Source organism: Leucoraja erinacea, chromosome 36 (assembly GCF_028641065.1).
Source record: "Leucoraja erinacea ecotype New England chromosome 36, Leri_hhj_1, whole genome shotgun sequence".
Lineage (NCBI taxonomy): Eukaryota > Metazoa > Chordata > Chondrichthyes > Rajiformes > Rajidae > Leucoraja > Leucoraja erinaceus.
Window position 1 is genome coordinate 5,196,486 of NC_073412.1, and position 23,239 is coordinate 5,219,724.

At 45.5% G+C, this 23,239-nt stretch overlaps 1 protein-coding gene across 1 annotated transcript; it reads left to right on the forward strand.

Annotated features, from left to right (window-relative positions):
* Positions 1-602: 602 nt before the first annotated feature.
* Positions 603-23,035, forward strand: fbxo22 (F-box protein 22). Its single transcript, XM_055662525.1, is given in 8 exon segments — positions 603-869; positions 871-983; positions 2,030-2,174; positions 4,011-4,095; positions 5,933-6,046; positions 8,505-8,672; positions 17,023-17,188; positions 22,333-23,035. Coding segments are annotated over 8 exon segments (1,473 nt in total). The 5' UTR covers positions 603-605; the 3' UTR covers positions 22,751-23,035.
* The last annotated feature ends 204 nt before the right edge of the window (positions 23,036-23,239 follow it).

Sequence of the window (23,239 nt, forward strand, 5' to 3'; positions counted from 1 at the left end):
ATGAGGTCCATGCCCATGAGGTCCAAGCCCATGAGGTGAGGTCCAAGCCCATGTGGTCCAAGCCCATGTGGTCCAAGCCCATGAGGTCCAAGCCCATGAGGTCCAAGCCCATGAGGTCCAAGCCCATGAGGTCCAAGCCCATGAGGTCCCCCATGCCCCCATGAGGTCCAAGCCCCCATGAGGTCCAAGCCCATGAGGTCCAAGCCCCCCTGAGGTCCAAGCCCATGAGGTCCATCCCATGAGGTCCATGCCCATGAGGTCCATCCAAGAGGTCCAAGCCCATGAGGTCCAAGCCCATGTGGTCCCCATGTGGTCCCCATGAGGTCCATGCCCCATGAGGTCCATGCCCATGAGGTCCATGCCCCTGAGGTCCAAGCCCCTGAGGTCCAAGCCCATGAGGTCCAGGCCCATGAGGTCCACGCCCCTGAGGTCCAAGCCCATGAGGTCCAAGCCCATGAGGTCCATGCCCATGAGGTCCATGCCCATGAGGTCCATGCCCCTGAGGTCCAAGCCCATGAGGTCCACGCCCATGAGGTCCATGCCCATGTGGTCCAAGCCCCCTGAGGTCCAAGCCCAAGAGGTCCATGCCCCTGAGGTCCAAGCCCATGAGGTCCAAGCCCATGAGGTCCAAGCCCCTGAGGTCCAAGCCCATGAGGTCCAAGCCCATGAGGTCCAAGCCCATGAGGTCCATGCCCAAGTCCAGGAGGTGGAGGGAGGAGCCAACACGTGCGTATCCACAGGCACCAGGTGCCCCGCAGCTGCACATGCGCACACGCACCACCGCTGTCACTTCCGCCCCGCTGGTGACGCACCGTGCGGCCCGGGAACCACCTGACTTCCGCCCGCCGCCCGGAAGTGGAGGTGCCCGGGGCCATGGACGTGGCCGAGCTGCGGAGCGGCGGGTCTGTGTTGAGCACCGTGGCCGAGGTGGTGGAGCAGATCCTCTCCTGCCTGCCCACCAAGTCGCTGCAGAGAAGCGCCAGGTAACTGCAGGGGCTGCGGGCGCTTGTGGCGCTGGCCCGGCTCCCCGACACAGGCCTCACCCCCTAGCAACCGCTCCCCCAAATCCCCCTAGCAACCGCTCCCCCAAATCCCCATGGCAACTGCTCCCCATCCCCCTGGCAACCGGTCCCCCCCCATCCCCCTGGCAACCGCTCCCTAGCAACCGGTCCCCAAATCCCCCTGGCAACCGGTCCCCCCATCCCCTTAGCAACTGGTCCCTATCCCCTTAGCAACCGGTCCCTATCCCCTTAGCAACTGGTCCCTATCCCCTTAGCAACTGGTCCCCCCCCCCCATCAACCGCTGGCCCCGCTCCCTAGCAACTGGTCCCCCAATCCCCTTAGCAACAGGTCCCCCATCCCCCTGGCAACCGCTTCCCCCAAATCCCCCTTAGCAACTGCTCCCCAAATCCCCTTAGCAACCGGTCCCCAAATCCCCTTAACTGCTCCCAACCGCTCCCCCAAATTCCTTCCTAGCAACCCCAAATCCCCAATCCCCCTAGTAACTGCTCCCCATCCCCCCTGGCAAAACCGGTACCCCCCCATCCCCCTGGCAACCGCTTCCTAGCAACCTGTTCCCAAATCCCCCTGGCAACAGGTCCCCCTTCACCCTGGCAACTGCTCCCCCCCCATCCCCCTGGCAACCGGTACCCATCCCCTTAGCAACCGCTACCCCCCCCATCACCCTGGCAACTGGTCTCCATCCCCTAGCATCCGCCTCCCCCCCCCCCCCCCCCCCCATATGCCTTAGCAGCCGTTCCCATCCAACTGGCACCCAGTCCCCCCCCCCATCCCCTGTCAACAGATCCATCATTCCCCAGCAACCAGTGCTCCCCCCCCCCCCCCCCCCCCCATACCCTTGAAAACCATTCCCCACCCCCCCTCTCCCCCCCCGTCCTCCCATCCCCCGAGTAACTGGTCGCCCATGCCCCTCACATACAATCCTTCATTACCCAACAAGCAGTCTTCCCCACCTGCTAGTAAACCACGCCATCACACCTTGTTCTGTGTTTGCCGCTTTGTGTCTCAGTGTGTGCAGGCTGTGGAGTGACTGCGCGCGAAGGGTCTTGAGGAGACACAGAAGACTGTCGTGGATCACGACCAAAGGCCATGCCTATGCAGGCGGGGAACATGGACAACACTTTCTGGTGAACAAAATGATCGAGGAACTGGAGGTAAATGTTGCAACAAAAAAAAAACTGATGGTGCTGGGAATCGGAAATTAAGAGAGAAAACACAGAAAACGCTCAGCGGGTTGGGCAGAAGGAGAGGAAAGGAAAACAGAGTTAATGTTTCTGGTCGCACATCTTTTGTCAGAACAAAGAAAGTGAAACAAGTTAACTCAAGTTGCGGAGAGAATATTCGGGGCAGAGGAAAAAGGTGATCATTGAGGCCAGGATTTGTCCAGGAGGTCTGGATGTTTATATAACATAATCTGTTTAATAGATTAAGCAGACAGTTTGGTGAAAGTTAAAAAGATAACAAATTAAAACACATGTTGAAGCAATTAATTGTCAATTAGATCTGTCCCTGAATCTAAAAGCAGAACGGCCAATTGGCCAGTGTGTGTGGAGAGCAAAACCCTGAGTTAATATTGCAGATGGATAATAGACAATAGGTGCAGGAGTAGGCCATTTGGCTCTTCGAGCCAGCACCGCCATTCAATGTGATCAAGGCTGATCATCCCCAATCAGTATCCCGTTCCTGCTTTCTCCCTATTGACTATTTTTAAGAGCCCTATCTAGCTCTCGCTTGCAAGCATCAGAATCTTGCATCAGAACTGGCCACATCTGATTTAAAGAGAAATCTGATTTCTGCAGGGATCCTGATTGACCTGCTGAGTTACTCCAGCACTTTGTGTCTTTCCTTGGTAAAGCAGTATCTGCAGTTCTGCACTCTGGCCTCACGATATCAGCGACATTCCATTCTTTATTCTACATTTCCTCTTTAACTCTCTCAATTTAGTTTTAGAAACATAGAAACATAGAAATTAGGTGCAAGAGTAGGCCATTCGGCCCTTCGAGCCTGCACCGCCATTCAATATGATCATGGCTGATCATCCAACTCAGTATCCCGTACCTGCCTTCTCTCCATACCCCCTGATCCCCTTAGCCACAAGGGCCACATCTAACTCCCTCTTAAATATAGCCAATGAACTGGCCTCAACTACCCTCTGTGGCAGAGAGTTTAGTTTAGTTTTAGTTTAGTTTTAGTTTAGAGATGTAGCGAGGAAACAGGCCCTTCGGCCCACTGAGTCCACACCGACCAGCAATCCCCGTACACTAGCACTATCCTACACACGAGGGACAATTTACATTTTTCTTAATACCAAATCCATTTAACCTACAAGTCTGTGCATCTTTGGAATGTGGGAGGAAACTGGAGCATCCGGGGAAAACCCACATGGTCACAATGAGAAGGTACAATCTCCGTACCGACAGTATCCGTAGGCAGGATTGAACCCAGGTCTCTGGCGCTGTAAGGCAGCAACTCTCCCTGCCGCCCCAACCACAACTGTAAACTCTGTTTCTCCTTCACAGTTGCTGCCTGACTTTGTGTTGTTGACATTTGTTTTTATTGTAGATGTCCAGCATCTGTAGTTTTTTTTTTTGATTTTCTTTTTTTTTAATTCTTTAAAAAAAAATTAGAAGTAAGTACAGTAATGTGGCACCAAGGTGCCTAATGTATATTGGCATGTTACATTTTATATACAGCTTCATTTTAAAAAAAAATTATAATGAAAGAGAGAATAGATAATAAAAAATAGAAAAACGTGTGTTGTATGGTGTGTGAATAGAAAAAGGGAGGAAAGAGAGAGAGGGAAAAAAAAGAAAAGAAAAGAGAAAGGGAAATTGTAGAGAGTAGGAGAATATAGGAGATAGGTATTTATATTCTTGACCATACCCAGTCTTGAAACAATTGTTTTTTACGATTTTTAAAAAATTTTCAATGTAAAAAATAATATTCTGGCTTGAGACCAATTCGGTAAACATTATCTTTCTTTTGCACAGGAGGTATATGTACTGCCCGAGACAGTACTCTACATGGCTGGCACTGATACCTTCTGCGTACAGAGTTCCAGTAGATGGAGGAAAGGTAGAAACATTTGTTTTTAATATCAACAGGACATCGCTATGAGGAGTTTATTGTCTTTCTGCCTGGGAAAATAAGCTTGAATACAGTTAAGCAGTACCAGTAGATGTTCATTTTACATTATGTGTGGATTTGATATAAATATCTTTTGAGTTCAGTGATTTGAGTTTCAGATACAGCGTGGAAACAGGCCCTTCAGCCCACTGAGTCCATGTTGACCATTGGTCACCTGTTCACACTAGCTCTATGTTATCTCAATTTCACATCCTCCCCCTACACACGGGGAGCGATTTACAGAGGCCAATTAACCTACAAACCTGCATGTCTTTGGGATGTGGGAGGAAACTGAGCACCCAGAGGAAACCCACGGGGTTACAGCGAGAACGTGAAAACTCCATGCGGACAGCAACCCAACCTCAGGTCCGGCCCCGTGTCTCTGGCGCTGTGAGGCAGCAGCTCTTCCAGCTTTGCCACCTTTCATTTCGTTAAAAGTTACTTCTGCACTGTGAAGTCCACAGCTGGGATATGTATGTTTTCAATGTACATTAATTCTTGAGTCAATGTTTGCTTTCGATTCGGACTTTACTACAAAACATATAACTGTTACAGAAATTATTTTATATTTAACCACATTTTCAGTCAGCGGCAGGATTGATAGCCATTGATTCTGAGAGAACTTGCACTTGTTATAGTCCTGTTAAGACATGTGTTTTAATGGGAGTTTTTACACAGAGTGCCTAGAATGTGCTGCAGGTGGAGGCAGATACAATAGTGGCATTTAGGAGATTTTTTGGTCGGCACATGGACATGCAGGATATAGCAAAAGGATTTGAGTATAGGAGCAGGGAGGTTCTACTGCAGTTGTACAGGGTCTTGGTGAGACCACACCTGGAGTATTGCGTACAGTTTTGGTCTCCAAATCTGAGGAAGGACATTACTGCCATAGAGGGAGTGCAGAGAAGGTTCACCAGACTGATTCCTGGGATGTCAGGACTGTCTTATGAAGAAAGACTGGATAGACTTGGTTTATACTCTCTAGAATTTAGGAGATTGAGAGGGGATCTTATAGAAACTTACAAAATTCTTAAGGGGTTGGACAGGCTAGATGCAGGAAGATTGCTCCCGATGTTGGGGAAGTCCAGGACAAGGGGTCAAAGCTTAAGGATAAGGGGGAAATCCTTTAAAACCGAGATGAGAAGAACTTTTTTCACACAGAGAGTGGTGAATCTCTGGAACTCTCTGCCGCAGAGGGTAGTCGAGGCCAGTTCATTGGCTATATTTAAGAGGGAGTTAGATGTGGCTCGGGATCAGAGGGTATGGAGAGAAGGCAGGTACGGGATACTGAGTTGGATGATCAGCCATGGTCATATTGAATGGCGGTGCAGGCTCGAAGGGCCGAATGGCCCACTCCTGCACCTAATTTCTATGTTTCTATGCAGGGAATGGAGGGATATGGATTATATGAAGGTAGATAAGAATTGGTCTAGGCATCATGCTTGGCACAGACATTGTGGACCTTGAGCCTGTTCTTGTGCTATACTGTTATATCACAGTGCTGTGTCAGCTAGGCAACAGTTTTGAGACCATTTTACAACTCTCCCCTCTTAAGAAGATTTATTAAATTAAAATTGGTTTAGATTGAAACCATTTTCATGACATTATATCTTTATTGTTGCTCATTTGATGAAAGTTTGTTTACGGCGACAGCCCAATATAAAACAGTCTAGCTGCAAATTGCTTTGTTGCCGTGCCACATGGTTGTATATCATTTACTTATATGGATGTATATGTTTGGCCCTTGTTAATCATTTTCTTTCTTTTTGTGATTTAACTTTCACAGAGCGAAGAGATGAGTCTGCAATGAAAAGTAAAGATGCAGAAGTGGCCACAAAGTTTGAGAAACTTCTGCCAATGAATTGCAAATTATTAGGAATCAGTTGCCCTGGGATTGTCTGTAAGTGGCTTCTCTCAGGAGTTCCTTGCAGCTTATGCAGTTGTTTGTAATATTAAATTGTGTTTAGGTTTAGGTTCTGTTAGTGTCACATGTACCGAGGTACAGTGAAAAACATTTTTCATGCTATCCAGTCATGCCAGATAATAGACACTAAATACTGGGGTAACTCGGCGAGACGGGCAGCATCTCTGGAGAGAAGGAATGGGTGCCGTTTCGGGTTGAGACCCTTCTTCAGACATGCAGATAATAAATACTATCCTTAGCTAGAGTATGGTCCTGACCTCCCATCTACCTCATTGAAAACTTTTGAATTCTATTTAATCAGAATGTATTGGACCTCAACGTTATGAATACAATACGGTTTTATTCCTCACATTGCACATAAAGTGTAAGTGAAATTAATTTGAAATGAATAGTTTATAGATTACCATAACTCTGGATGTAATGGGAAAATAAAATTTTGAACTCTTGCGTAAATGTTGTTTGATTAATGAGGAATTAATTTTAAATCTGAAATCAACAAACTTTTGTTAACCAAAGTTTAAGAGGTATGGTGTATATGTGGATCCATCATTTTAGGACACACATGGATCATGATGTTAATGAATAGTGTAAAAGCCAATATGACCTCAGACTCTTCATATATACCGGATGTGAATAGAAAGGTCACCTGTTCATTTGAAAGGTACCGAGTTCTCAATGTTTCTTTTTATAATCGCACTTAATGCAATGACAAATTCTTTGTATAAATGTCACAGTTTAATGTATGGACACAAAAAGTTGGAGTAACTCAGCGGGCCAGACACTATCTCTGGAGAAAAGGAATAGGTGACATTTCGGGTTGAGACCCTACTTCAGACTCCTACATTCATGTGACGACGACTTGTCTAACTGGCTCAGTTACTATACTTGTGGAGGCATCGCAACAAAAGTCCCCAGTTTTTGCATTTCATGGCAAATATTCCCCACCATTATCCCCCCCCCCCACCCCTCCCCCCTGCTCTCCCCACAACACCTGCAACATGCAACATCTGTCAAACTAAAAAGGAAGATATCACTTCGGCCTTTCACCCTAACAGTTTGCAAAACAAGACCATAAATGTCTGAAGAAGGGTTTCGGCCCGAAACGTTGCCTATTTCCTTCGATCCATAGATGCTGCTGCACCCGCTGAGTTTCTCCAGCTTTTTTGTGTAACCTTCGATTCTCCAGCATCTGCAGTTCCCTCTTAAACACCATAAATGTAATGATTTGCATTCAGAAAGACCTTGTACTTTGGAACCTAATTCACTTGATTCTCGGATCCATAAAACTGTGACTGAACAAAATGGAGGCAGGCTTATTCAGTTGTTGAGATTGTTTCGAAATCCCATCGTACATGGTTTGATTCCTTGTGCAACCTTTGTGTTTTCAGCCTGGATGTGAATTTCCCAAAGCTATTCTTAAGGAGAAAATGACTTGTGGAAAAAGAGGCCTCTGTGGTCTCAAAATGCTGCCAGGGCACCTAATGTTTTGAAAAGAGACTGCAGTTTGAATAGAGAGGTGTATATATCTTCAGAGAGTACCTGATTGTATTCCTGGGATTGGTAACATTTAACTTAACAGTTTGTTTCTCTGACACGCTATCTTTCAGTAAATATAACCCCTCGGATCTGCTCTGCAATCTGAGGGGTTCCATTTACTATCTCTTTGTCAAGTCGTTCAATTGAGTATCATTTCCCAAAGAAGGAAAAAGTGAAGCAGTAATAAACCCTTGTAGCATTTCTCCTAAGATATCTTCGAAAATTAACTTTTTAATCATGAAATTTGAGATGGAGTATTCTTGCATTTACCATATCACATCAAATTTTACAAACACAATCACTTATGCAACTGTTAAGAACAACTTGTTATGCCATTATATTAAACTGTGGCATTTATGTGAAATAATTGTTTTTGTGTAAAGTATGCATATAATTAGAAATATTTTATTAAGTTCCAAACGTGAAGGAATTTTGCAGAATTTGAGTTATTTAACGGATCGGTTGTTCCCATTAGTTATAAGAGAACTTCATTAAATATTGGTAAAATTTTGATAATAGATTCTTCACTTTTTTGCTGCTCAGTTCTTCTTGCGTATGGCGTGCACAGCCTAAAATTGTCGGACAACTTGTTCTATTTGATCTTAATTGATTGTGCACGCCAGGTTGATTGCATTAGTCGAAACAGGGCGGACCACATGAAGGTTGCAATCTCCCACCTTCGCTGCTCAGTTGATCAATACGTTAGCTAGGTCGAAATTTAGCAGAGGGCTTCAAACCCCACTGTAAAGAATAATCTTTTGCCCAGAATTTCTATATCATTGTAGCCCATGTTATAGAAAGGGTTTTCATTCTAAATTTTTTAAAGTAATTTTGTTTGTATCAAATCGATATTTGTTGTGTGATATCAAACCTATTGCTGGGGTATCTTGCCTTTCAGATACTCCTATGGGCAATGGCAAGCAGAGACCTCTCGAGGTGGAAGATGGAATTGCAGGATTTGCTCTGCTCCTGCCCAAAATTGAAGGGGTGACGATTAAATGCTTTCACCTGTCAAACAAAGATTTGAAGAATAACACTTTCGATCAAAGAAAACTCCAAGCAGCAGGTAAAGTACTCCTTCCCTTCACCCGTGCTAATTGAGACAATGTGAAACGGTGTTGACGAATCAGGAGTAAATTCCAAGCACAAAATAACTATGCAGTTTTCGAAACCAGGAACTGCTGATGTTGGTTTACACAAAAGGACTCAAAGTTGGTCTGGGTCAAGCAGCATTTGTGGAGAACATGGATATGTGATGTTGCAGTTTGTCACCCTTCAGACAACGCATTTCTAGAAGATAGACACAAAAAGCTGGAGTAACTCAGCGGGACAGTCTCTCCAGTGATGCTGCCTGTGCCGCTGAGCTACTCCAGCTTTTTGTGTCTATCTTCGGATTAAACCAGCATCTGCAGTTCATAGAAACATAGAAACGTAGAAAATAGGTGCAGGAGTAGGCCATTCGGCCCTTCGAGCCTGCACCGCCATTCGATATGATCATGGCTGATCATCCAACTCGGTATCCTGTACCTGCCTTCTCTCCATACCCCCTGATCCTTTTGGCCACAAGGGCCACATCTAACTCCCTCTTAAATATAGCCAATGAACTGTGGCCTCAACTACCTTCTGTGACAGAGAATTCCACAGATTCACCACTCTCTGTGTAAAAAAAAATGATTTTCTCATCTCGGTCCTAAAAGACTTCCCTCTTATCCTTAAACTGTGACCCCTAGTTCTGGACTTCCCCAACATCGGGAATAATCTTCCTGCATCTAGCCTGTTCAACCCCTTAAGAATTCTTCCCCTTAAGAGTTCCTTCTTACACAGTGCATTTCTAGAGTCTGATGAAGGGTCCCAACCCGAAACGTTATCTGTCAATTCCCTCCACAGATGCTGCCATACCAGCTGAGTTCCTCCAGCACTTTGCGTTTTGCTCAATTCCAGCATCTGCAGTTTCTTGTGTCGCCATCAACATTTCTTTTATTTTCCAAGGATTGCTCTTGTTTAGCTACTGAGACTGAAGTTCACCAGGGCATTGTTAAATTAATCAAATTGGTGAGAGAGAAAACTCAATTATTGAAAGTGCTGGGGTCGTTTTCCAGGGATTACTTGTACGTCGGTCAAGAGACTTGAGCACCAAAATCTAATATGCAGGGTGTGGATTAGAAAGTGGAATAACACAGAACCAGCATGAATGGGTGATCGGTGGTTGTTTTCAACTCAGTGGGCTGAAGGGCCTGTTTCCACACTGTATCTTTTCTTTGAGATACAGCGTGGGAACAGGCCCAGTGGCCCACCGCGTCCACGCTGTCCAGCGATCATAGAAACATAGAGAATAGGTGCAGGAGTAGGCCATTCGGCCCTTCGAGCCTGCACCGCCATTCAATATGATCATGGCTGATCATCCAACTCAGTATCCCGTACCTGCCTTCTCTCCATACCCTCTGATCCCCTTAGCCACAAGGGCCATATCTAACTCCCTCTTAAATATAGCCAACGAACTGGCCTCGACTACCCCCTGCGGCAGAGAGTTCCAGAGATTCACCACTCTCTGTGTGAAAAAAGTTCTTCTCATCTCGGTTTTAAAGGATTTCCCCCTTATCCTTAAGCTGTGACCCCTTGTCCTGGACTTCCCTAACATCGGGAACAATCTTCCTGCATCTAGCCTGTCCAACCCCTTAAGAATTTTGTAAGTTTCTATAAGATCCCCTCTCAATCTCCTAAATTCTAGAGAGTATAAACCAAGGCTATCCGGTCTTTCTTCATAAGACAGTCCTGACATCCCAGGGATCATGTGTGCAATAGTCCTAGTCCTGTACACTACACAATTTACAGAAGCCAATTAACCTACAAACCTGCACTTCAGTGTGGGGGGAAACCGGAGCACCCAGAGAAAACCCAAGGGGTCACAGGAAGAACATACAAACAGATAGTACCCTTGGTCAAAAGATTGAACCCGGGTCTCTCTCGCACTGTGTCACAGCGCCGCCCTTTTTTTCAATGTTTTAATAAACGTACTGTGATATTTGTACTGCTCTCACATTTTAAGTACAGTGTACTGAGGCTTGTTTGCTCCCATGGTGGGTGGTTAGAAGGGACAAGACTAACAGTGGAATGTGTAGGAAGGAACTGCGGATGATGGTTTAAACCGAAGATAGACACAAAAAGCTGGAGTAACCCAGCAGGTGAGGCAGCATCTCTGGTGAAAAGGAATAGGTGACGTTTCGGGTTTGAGACCCTTCTTCAGACAGAGAGTCAGGGGAAAGGGAAACTAGACGGAGATGTAGATATAGAACAAATGAATGAAAAAGGAACGCCGATCAAGGAAAGGTGGAGCCCACAATGGTCCATTGTTGGCTGTGGGGTCGGTGATAATGAGTTATACAGACAGTGAAACTCAACGGGACGACAGTGAAACTAGTACAACGACTATGGTGGGGGAGGGTCGGAGTGAGAGGCGATGCAAGGGTTATTGAAGTTAGGGAAGTCAATATTCATACTGCTGGGCTGTAAGCAAACGAAACAGTGGAATATTGGGCTACTTGAAAGCACTGAGACTGCTGTAACCTATTTCCTGGCGACATGCTCTATGAAGCTCTCCGCAGGAACAGATATAGCACTGGTATTTCCAAATATTTAAGATGGTAAAGTTTAAACACAGGAGCAACACATCTTGAAACGGAAATTGGCCTCAGTAACGGATATAAAAGTGCGGGGAAATAAATTTGTTCTTTATATCTGCAAATATACACACTGTGCAGCTGTGCATTGTACTCTCCTTTGGAAACTTGGTCCCATTGACAGGGTATGGCAAACAGCCACTGCTATTTAAGTGTTTTTATGCAGATAATTGAAGAAGAATGTTCTACTCCGCAACTTGCTGACCTTGCATCCACAGTCAGGCAGTGTGGTAGCATCTATACATTTTGACTGGATTCTTAACTGTGTGCAATTTGTTTGCAATCCATAATAATACTGAAATGAAGGAAGGAAATAAATCTAGACACACCAATTATTACCTCGATGTAAACTCTTTAAATAGCAACCTATCCTCCAATTTCCTGCCTTTTGGACTCGATACATTTCAGATACTCAGCATCTTAGGCAGTAATTTCAGATTTCCAGCAGTCTGTCTATATTTTCATTGGGGAATGTAGGTGATAATTGGGCATTTATGTATTATCTTGAAGCATCATACGTTTAATTGTTTCAGTTTATTCTACCCGTTCATGTATCTGCCCTTTTCTGTTCTTCTTCTTCCTTGTTCCCCACCCATCAGCTTGCTTGAGCTCCAATTATTCTCCGTTGTGGCAAAAGATTCTCCGTCTGATATTTTAGCTCTGTCTTTTCCCCTCGCTCTCCACCGGCTCCTGGAAAACTGAGGATTTCCTGCATTTGCTGCTTCATTTCTGATTCCCGATTAGCAGGATTTGTTTTAGTATTCTCCTGTTACCACTCCACAAAAAGTGCCGACTATCTCTTTGGATGTGCAATCTGTTGCTGTACCTTCATTGCTGTACTTTAGAAGCGATATTGGTTTTGGATTGTAATTAGTTTTGCCTCTTGACTTCCCAAAGCCTTTCCACCTTCCTGGATGAATGCAGTTGCAACAACACTGAAAACTATCCAGCTCAAAGCAATCTGCTTGATTGGCATTCACTCCTCCATGGTGCTCTGTACCTACAGCACCCACCCTCTACAAAATGCACTGCAGATACTCTGGTTCCAACTCCCAGAAGCTGCACTCTCTACTTAGAATGACAGTGGCAGCAGGGGCCATTTATCACTTTCACCCCTGCCTGTCTGACCTACCACAATTTTCACATCATCTGTCTTGTTAAGGGGCTGTCCCACTTGGGCGACCTAATTGGCGTGTTTAGACCGCGTGGGTTTGGTCCGGGTGCTCCAGTTTCCTCCCACGCTCCAAAGATGTTCAGGTTTGTATAACCAACCTGATCTCCCAATGGCTCGGCACTTCAATTCCCCCTCCCATTCCGAAAACGACCATTCTGTCCTGGGTCTCCTCCATGGCCAGAGTGAGTCCCACCGTAAATTGGGGGGGCAGCACCTCATATTTCACTTGGGTAGTTTACACCCCAGCGGTATGAACATTGACTCTTCAATTTCAGGTAGTCCCTGCTTTCCCCCTCTTTCCCCTCCCCTTCCCAGCTCTCCCACAGCCCGCTGGCTCCGACTGTTCCTTTCTCCTTCCCGCCCCCATCACTCCCACATCAGTCTGAAGAAGGGTCTAGACCCGAAACGTCCCCTTTTCCTTCGCTCCATCACCCGCTGCGTTTCTCCAGCATTTTTATCTCCCTTCGATTTTTCCAGCATCTGCGGTTCCTTCTTAGACAGGTTTGTAGGTTAATTGGCTTCTGTAAATTGTAAATTGTCCCAAGTGTGTGTAGGATACAGCTAGTGTACGGGGTGATCGCTGGTCAGCATGGACACGGTAGACCGAAGGGCCTTTGTTCATGCTTTATCTCTAGAGTCTAAAGTCAGTGGTGTAAGGATGTCCCACCTGAGCAGAGAATAAGCAGGTTGAGGTTATACTCTCTGTTTAGTGATTAAGGCTGATATGGCCTTCTCCACCAAAAGTACACCTCCTCGCTGACCCTCAGGCTAACCTGATCTAAGTCTCGAAGCATTTGTCACTAGACCTGAGATGGAAGGTTAACTAATTTTCCAAATTAATCATCAGGAGAGCTGATATTATCGTTTTTAACCATTCAGATTTATGCATAAAAGAATGTAAGGATGCACTCACTAACTTTATACCAAATATGTTTAATAATCGCTCCTTCCCATCCATTTGCAAAATGTAACCACTTATAACCCTGAAGAGCTAATTACAGCAAATCAACCATGATATCCCTGTTGTGAAAATTGTTGCTGTATCTGATTTCCATTCATAATACATTTAAATGGATCTAATTATATTTGTCTCTCCGAGAATGATAACCAGCAGTCTGCAAATACAGAACAAAATTTCACAAAGACCTTGGGTAATACGTGCTTGAGTAGCTTGCTGCTTTTTGTCAGACGTACTTTGGGGAAACTCCAATTTATTAACAAGGTCTTTTGCCTTTGCTTCTGGGCATTGTGCAATCTGGGTCAGGACCTCTATGGGGCCAGCACTGCTAAATCCAGTCTAGATGGGCAGGTTAAAAATGTCTCGTTTCAGCTTTCCTGACAGCTGTTCAATGCATCGTGAAAATATTTGGACAGTTTTAAATGAATCCCCGGGGACTGCTCTATCGGAGTTCCATCTGGTCTATAACTGACTTAGCTATCTTGCTTTGCAATGCAGAGCCATTAAAGTATTTTGACAAGGGAAGTAAAGTTCGGCTGCTTTTCTGAACGTTTTGTGAGTTGTTGAAAAGAAGCCAGCGTCTGGTGTGGGCGGAAGAGTGTGTGACCAAAATACACACATGTGCGCACATCCATGCCCCTGAATGAAGGCTTACACACTCTCATTTTGTTACTACCATCGGGGTGAGAGAACAGGAGCTTAATCCCTTCGATGGTGGAGAAGTCGACCATGCAATGTCCACCACCTTCTGAAGCCACCTTTGTTCTTGAGCGTTTAAATTACCAAAACAGGCCCTGATACAAATGGTCAAGTGTGCTTGCTGTCCACTGTACAGCTATAGAAATTCAATAGATTATTTGATGAATAATCAAATTCGGAATATCCTCAAACCTCTTGAGGAAGTTGAGGCATTGGTAAACTTCCTTTGTAATTGCAACTTTCGTGTTGGTTGGTAGCCTAAACTGGCTGCTGTGAATTGCACTGAGTGTAATTCACAAAACATTTTTTTCACACAGAGAGTGGTGAATCTCTGGAACTCTCTGCCACAGAGGGTAGTGGCCAGTTCATTGGCTATATTAAGAGGGAGTTAGATGTGGCCCTTGTGGCCAAGGGGATCAGAGGGTATGGAGAGAAGGCAGGTACAGGATACTGAGTTGGATGATCAGCCATGATCATATTGAATGGCGGTGCAGGCTGAAGGGCCGAATGGCCTACTCCTGCACCTAATTTCTATGTTTCTATGTTGTATGTTTCTATGTATGTGGGTGGTTGAAGAGTCATGAGTTAATTGACGTGAGAGAGAGAGAGAGAGAGAATAGGTTGATGGGAAATGGAGGTGGGAGAATGGAACAGCCCTGAAAGCTGACATAGATTTGATGGGTAGAATCGTCCGATCCTGTGTCGTAAGGAAATATGAGGAGGGTGGAAAGAGAAATGTTTGCTAGCTTGGAAAACACAAGAGACTGCAGTGGCTGGAATCTTGAATCAAATAACAAGATGCTGGAGGAACTCAGCAGTCAGACAGTAACTGGGGAGGGAATGGTCAGGTCGGGACCCTTCCACAGAGAGGTGACCCTCAACATCGACCTCCTTTCCCTCCCCAGATGCAGCCTGACCCGCCGAGTTCCTCCAGAAGGTTTTGTTTCCCGGTTAGCTTGCACTATTGTGACACTGTATTATCTGATCTCTTGCCACTGGATGGTGCTGCAGGAAAGCTTGCTTTACCGTATCCTGTACCACACTTGATTAGACTGCAAACTATGTTTCAACAGATTGACAGTGAAATTGGGACTGGAAGTGTGCAAAGTAACACTGGAGGTTGCTTCAGTGTGGAAGGTTGCTACACAATCAGAATGTAGTTACCACTGCAAATTATAATCATCTGCGATTGATCCCGGATTTTCTGTTTGTAATAAAACTGAGTCATTTCGAGCCACAAGAAAATTGCTCAGTAGTTTTCTCCTCTGTTCCCTGCTGGGGGGGAAAAGAAGAATTGCATTTCTATAGTACCACATCTCTCAAGCTTTTCTGTACCGTTGCATCTCTCATTCCTCTGCATACAGTGAACTTCTTTGAAGTGCGTGCTCCGTTATGTGATGTGGCAGTCGTCACCCATTCCCTGAGAAACATAATTCATAAAGAATAAGGCACGCATGTGACAATTGCTGTCTAGAGCAGGCAGTGAATAATGGAGGAAGGATGGTCTGAAACAAAACGCTTGAAATTCCTAGCAATTTGGGGTGGAGTGAGAACGGGGCTGATGTTAACATGAAACATTAACTCTCTCTCTCCACACGTGCTGTTCAACCTGCTCAGTTTTTCCAACGTTTCAATAGACAATAGGAGCAGGAGTAGGCCATTTGGCCCTTCGAGCCAGCACTGCCATTCAATGTGATCATGGCTGATCATCCCAAATCAGTACCCCGTTCCTGCCTTCTCCCCATATCCCCTGACTCCGCTATTTTTAAGAGCCTTATCCAGCTCTCTTTTGAAAGCATCCAGAGAACCTGCCTCCACCGCCCTCTGAGGCAGAGAATTCCACAGACTCACCACTCTCTGTGAGAAAAAGTTTCCTCGTCTCCGTTCCTCGTCTGGTTTCAGGTTACAGAAAGGCCGAGACGTAGTGGAACTGGCGAGGATGTTTCCATGAGTGGAAGAGTCTAGGAAACGAGGCCTCAGAATAAACGGATGTACCTTTAGAAAGGAGATGAGGAGGAAATTATTTAGCCAGAGGGTGGTGAATCTGTGGATTTCACTGCCACAGACGGCGGTGGAGGCCAAGCATTGGGTATTTTTAAAGTGGTGATTGATAGGTTCTTGATTAGTAAGGGCATCAAAGGGAGTAGGATGGGGTTGAGGAGAAAAATAGATCAGCCATGATGGAATAGCTGAGTAGACTCGATGGGCTGAATGGCCTATGGTCATTCTGCTCCTATGCCTTATGGCCAGCTGTCCATTGAATTTGCATTTAAAAATGGATAGACATCTTTGAACAGAGACTGAACGTATTGCTTTTTGTTTGATGCAGAATAAAAGAGAAATTAGTGCCCCATTAATATATATATTTTTTAATCTGAAATCTGTTGGCCTGATTTGGGTGGACACTAGGTATTCAACATCATTGTCAATGGAGTCCTCCAGGTGTCTTTTACATTATGATGGGTAGAAATACACGGTAATACACTGTAAAAGGTCAACTAGATGGATGTGCAGGAAGGAACTGCAGATGCTGGATTAAACCGAAGAGAGACACACACAAAGCTGGAGTAACTCAGCGGGCCAGGCAGCATCTTTGGAGAGAATGCAGAAAGCTTTACTATAATGCAAGCATTCCTTCTCTCCAGGGATGCTGCCTGTCCCGCTGAGGTACTGCAGGTTTTGGTGCCTAACAACTAGATTGATGTCGAGCTGGCAATTGCATTGCATGAGGTGTTATATATGTAGCAGCGCCTTATTGTCTACAAATCTAGAACGCCTTATTGTCTGCAAATCAGTGGTCCTGACTAACATCACCGGAAAACTGATTACCCATGCTACCAAACCTTATGAATGCCCTGAACCTCACGGCAAGATTAAGAGTTTTATTGTTTGATTTCTCCTCTCCTAGGTCTTCTAGATAACCCAGACCTACGCACTGTCCTCCTGTTTGGATACAATACTTACAAGCCTCCGGCAGTTGACTTCATTCAGCGACTCACCAAGCCTATCAACGGGAGGAACACCATCGTTGTAGGAGGTTATGGTGACCGAGTCTTTTCACCCAGTTCTGAAAGGTGGGTTTAATGTTAACGGCAAGGCCTTTGTCTGTGCATGTAGCTTATTAGCATTGAGAAGACAATGTTTCTCTTCAGTCTTCATGCGATTCATCCATTTCCTGTGCTACAGGATGATTCTTTTTAGTTTTTTTAGATTTAGCGACACAGCGCGTAAACAGGCCCATCGAGTCCACACCGACCAGCGATCCACGCACTCCAACACTATCCTACACACTAGGGACAATTTTACCAAGCCAATTAGCCTACAAACCTGTACGCCTTTAGAGTGTGGGAGTAAACCGAAGCTCCTGGAGCTAACCCATGCAGGGGACCGGGAGAACGTACAAACTCCGTAAAGACAGCGCCCGGAGTCAGGATCAAACCTAGGATGCTGGCGCTGTAAGGCAGCAACTCTACCGCTGCGCCACCGTGCCGTCGTCTTGGGGGTAGTTAGGCTCCACTCCCGACGCCCTTGGAACCCATGGGATAACTTTGGGAAATTGTTCCCTTAAAGTGCTGATGTGACTCGCAGCCCTGAAGAGCAGCAAACCCTTGTGATTGGCCTCGGATTCATTTTGCGCTCATTGTTCTGGGGCAAGTGTGCCCATGAATCTCAGCATCACTCAGCCAGAGAGAGGTTAAAATCATTACTTACAAGATTCTTAAGGGGTTGGACAGGCTAGATGCAGGAAGATTGTTCCCGATGTTGGGGAAGTCCAGGACAAGGGGTCACAGCTTAAGGATAAGGGGGAAATCCTTTAAAACCGAGATGAGAAGAATTTTTTTCACACAGAGAGTGGTGAATCTCTGGAACTCTCTGCCACAGAGGGTAGTTGAGGCCACAGTTCATTGGCTATATTTAAGAGGGAGTTAGATGTGGCCCTTGTGGCTAAGGGGATCAGGGGGTATGGAGAGAAGGCAGGGATGGGATACTGAGTTGGATGATCAGCCATGATCATATTGAACGGCGGTGCAGGCTCGAAGGGCCGAATGGCCTACTCCTGCACCTAATTTCTATGTTTCTGTTTCTATTACGAGGGGCGGTACGGTGGAGCAGCGGTAGAGTTGCCGCCTTAGAACGCTGGAGACTCGAGTTCAAGCTGTTCCCACATTAATCAGATCATGGCTGGTCTTTATTGTAACCACAATTCCACATCACTCTCTGCCCAACTGTTGATCAATGCGGATGATCAGCCATAATCACATTGAATGGCGATGCTGGCTCGAAGGGCCAAATGGCCTACTCCTGCACCTATTGTCTACTGTCTATGGAATCCTTTAACCTCCCAGGTTTATTACCTCTTTCTGACAAATATTCAAAGATTTTGCTTCCTCCAACTTTTAAGCAAGAGATTTTGGGAGAAAAAATTAAGTCATCTCTTTTTCAAAAAGTAACCTCCTGGTTCTACTTTCTCCCACAAGAGGAAATATCAGCGTTGTCTCCACCCGATGAAGGCTCCTCAAAACTTCCTAAGTTTCAATCACGACCCCTTTCACTTTTTGAAAAAGATATCATTCCAATGGATATAAGCCTAGCCTGTCCAATCGTTCTTCATTAGACAACTCAAACCTTCCAGCTTTTGATCTAGTAAACGCTCTTCGAATTGCTTCCAGCATCGCAAAGGTTTTTTTCACCTGCTTTGTGTGCAGTATCTGGTGGTATGTATGAAAATTTGACCCCTTACCTGTGGAGGTTCACAACAGCGCAATAGAGAATGATCTGTTGATCGATCTATTCCCTGAGATGTTAATCAGGCCATTAGACGAAACTCCTTGGCCAGTTGGGGTGGCATGGTGGCAAAGTGGTAAAGTTGCTGCTTTACAGTTCCAAAGACTCGGGTTCGATCCTAACTACGGGTGCTGTCTATCTGTGTTCTCCCCATGACCTGCGTGGGTTTTCTCCGGGAGCTCCAGTTTTCTCCCACACTTCAAAGGCATAACGGTTTGTAGGCTAACTTGCTTGGCTTAATTGTACATTTTCCCTTGTGTGTTTCGGATAGTGCAATTGTGCGGGGATCGTTGGTTGGTGCGGACTCGATGGGCCGAGCGGCCTGTTTCCGCACTGTATCTCTGGACTAAAAACTAAACTGAACCGTCACATTGAATCCACGAGGAATGTAGAAGCAAGGAACTGCAGATGCTGGTTTGCGGGGGGGAAAAAAGACACAAAGTGCTGGAGTAACCCAGCCAGTCAGGCAATATCTCTGGAGCACATGGATAGGTGACGTCTCGGGTCAGGATGCTTTGACAGTGTCAATAATATGAAGGTCCCTGGTTTGGAAACAACCAAAGGGAGAGTTAATCTGGGGGGAGCAAGTGAAGCCAGTAGCAAGATGCCCCCCAGCCTGGAAGTGCAGCTGTGTTCACCTGAGGCGTCTGAGGAAGGGTCTCGACCCAAAACATCATCCATCCTTGTCCTCCAGAGATGCTGCCGGAACCACGGACTCACTCCAGCAGTTTGTGTGTTTTTTCAGTAAACAGCAACTTTTTATTCAGTCCTACTGTTTATTTAGTGAGTTTTTGTGTTTATTCAACTGCCTGTTCTGGGCTCAGTCTAGGTGTTTTTTTGTGTTACTTATTATTTTAATTTATCGTGTAATAATAATTTTACATCTATTATGTTGATAAAGTGACAATGCATGCATGTCATCATTATCAGTGTAGCCTTCAAAAGGTTTGACTCTATAGAGATCTGCATCTTAAAGCTGTAAAGAGCCTCCTCTCATAATGAGATGTTCCCATGTTCATAGGTACTGCTCCCATTTTGTGGGAAATGCTGTCATCGTGTTTCTAAACGTCAATTGCTTGTTAGAGCTTGCTCAAAAATGAGTCATTGCACCTTACACCAAATGGAATGGTAACATCCAGTTAATGAACAAACCTTAACTGTACAAGGCAGCAGAGTTCTTGGTTTCAAATGAAACATTTTTTTGTAAGTGGAATTACTTTCTTGACAATAAGCAGCCGAATATGTAGATAAGAGATGTCCTCAGCATCATGTTTGGCACAGACATTGTGGGCTGACGAGCCTGTTCTTGTGCTGCACTGTTCTATATTCCATATCTAGTATTCTTTCTAATTATGTATTTCACAGCCATACATACTTATGGTTATCAAAATTAGGGACACGAAGTGCAATCAACACATCAGGCAGGCATCGCCTCTGGAGAACCTCGTTAGACCTCATTTGGACTACACAGTTGCAGCATGGGACCCATACACAAATAAAAACATTTCTTCCATCGAACGTGTCCAAAGACAGGCAGTTCGATTTGTTACTAACACCTATGAGAGAGAAGCGAGTGTCACCAAACTTCTAAATTCTCTGGGGTGGAACCCTCTCCAAGACAGACGTGAAGCTCACCGTTTGACCTGTTTTTACAAAATGTTAAATGGTCAGCTCGACATAGACTACAAGACCTACACCAAACCCAAACCAATTAGGAGCAGACGAGGGCATTTGATCCAATTTGTGATCCCAGCGACAAAGACAGATGTGTACAGCAATTCGTTCTTCCCCCGCACAATGAAAGCATGGAATAATCTCCACCCAACTATAGTTACCCAACCAGATGCAACTAAATTTAAAGTAGCTCTTTCTTCCCAATAACCCTTTCTGGTTTAATGCCTCCCTTCACCACCTCCAGTTTAAATTCCATTTGGAATATTTTGGAGGACCAAGAAACCAAGAGCCAAGAACCAAGAACGTGGTTGGGTGGCACGTTGGGGTTGTGTGCCCTTTGTAGACAGAACACAGTAGCGGTTCTGTCCTCCAAATTGTTAGTTGATGAAGAAAGTATTTTTCCAAGTTTGTTTCCGATTCTTTCCTGTCTGGGATCAGCTATTCGCTTTCTTCCAGTGTCTCAATTTTCCCGAAGCAGAGAAGTTTTGTTATAAAGGATTCCCCTCGACCACTTGCTTAGTGAGGTGACCTAGATTCATCAGGTAGCTCGGACTAGAGAAGTAGTCCGAGCAGCTAGATGGCGATTGGAAATTGCTGGTCACGGTGAGAGATGGTGATGGGGAGTTGGATTTCATTCTGAGGAGAACTCATGGTCTTCAGAAACCCTTTAGATGCCATGCATTCAGATGAGAAAGACTTCCTTCTATTCCCCCAAAATATGAGGTTCATCTCTCTCCAGAGCATCTCTTCTTTCCAAAGCAGGCAATATTTCTAACAGAAGGTTGCAACCTTTATTGCTTTCGTAGATAGACACAAAAAAAAGCTGGAGAGGCAGGACAGGGAGCATCTCTGGATAGAAAGAATGGGTGGCTTTTCGGGTCGAGACCCTTCTTCAGACTGAGCGGCAGGGTAGAAGGAGTTAGTGTAAGAGATGAAAGATGCAGATCAAGGAAAATGTAGAATAGACCCTTGTTAGCTGGGAGAAGGTGGCAACAGAGCAGACAGAGATACAATGGAGACAAAAATGCTGGGGAAACTCAGCGGGTGAGGCAGCATCTATGGAGCGAAGGAAATGGGCGACGTTTCGTGTGTGAGGATTCGATGTGTGGAGGTCGCTGGTCGGTGTAGACCCGGTGGGCCAAAGGGCCTGTTTCTGCACTGTATGTCTAAACTAGTGTTAGAGGTAGATAAAAAATGCTGGAGAAACTCAGCGGGTGAGGCGGCATCTATGGAGCGAAGGAAATAGGCGACGTTTCGGGTCTCGACCCGAAACGTCGCCTATTTCCTTCGCTCCATAGATGCTGCCTCACCCGCTGAGTTTCTCCAGCATTTTTGTCTACCTTCGATTTTCCAGCATCTGCAGTTCCTCCTTAGACAGAGATACAATGTAATCAGAAGGACAGTCAGACTTGTCGGAGAAGTAGGAAGGGGGGGGTTAACGGGGAAGGGCTATTACTTCCACATGTTATTCTCGTTGATTGGGCCTCTGCAACGAGCCTTTCATCTCTCCGATAGACTTTGATTCCAACAGCGGTCTCTGATGTGAAAGACAACAGCCTCTTGATTGCAAGGGACTGTTCCTCTTTAGAAATGCTTTGGCTTGGACACAGCGCAGTGCAATCAGGAACTCACCGCAGAACCATTTTCCATCTCCACTCATAACGCAATGAGCATCTTGTCAATTATTTTGCAACCGCTCTCTCTGGATCAAGTTTCGATGACTTATATTCTACTTTTACCCCCCCCAACTCCTTTCTAGTATTGATGCCCGGCACATGTACGGCACAGTGGGCCTGTCGTTCAGTGGCAAGCCAATCCAAGCAGCATCCATTCTCCTCGACGAAGATGTGGTGACGCCGGAGAGCGTGGAAGCTGCGATGAAGCGCCTCAAGGCGGCCAACATTCCCGAGCACAACACGGTGGGCTTCATGTGCGCCTGCATCGGCCGGGGTCAGAACTACTATTCCATGATGGAGAACGTGGAAGCAGACGCCTTCAGGAAGCAATTCCCAAACATCCCCCTCTTCGGCTTTTTTGGTAACGGAGAAATTGGCTGCGATCGTATCGTGACTGACAACTTCTCACTGAGGGAATGCAGCTCCTCTCTGGAATACGATGAGTTAATTCATAGTTACACTACAGTCATGGTGCTTCTTCACCTTGGGCCACTTAAATAATTGATGCCTTCACGAGGCTCGCCAAGGATTGGTGATTTCCCAAGAACACAAGCAAATTGAGGGTCACTCTTTATATAATCCCATGGCAGTGACTTCCATTGCTCAGACCAAGAACATCTCCAAAGTTGGCCTCTCGTGTAATCGTTTAGTAATCTCTAAAAAAAATCTGTTAAAACATTGAGTTCCTCAACTCGACTTTCTCAATTCAATCAATTGTACAGTTTTTGGTGATTTTTGTTTGTCATCGTTATTATAATAAATGTTAGGCTAATCATGGTAAAATAATCCAATGATTGCTTTATGACCTCGCTGAATGAAAGCAATGCAAAGGAGCTGTGGGACGTGGGATAGGAAAGACATGTTAACGTCGGACAATAACGATCAGTCGATTCTTGGCTGTATCGCCAAGTTGCCCTGGTCTGTTTGGCGTCGGTAATGCCCCTGTCCCACTTAGGAAACCTGAACTGGAGACTTTGCGCCCCACCCAAG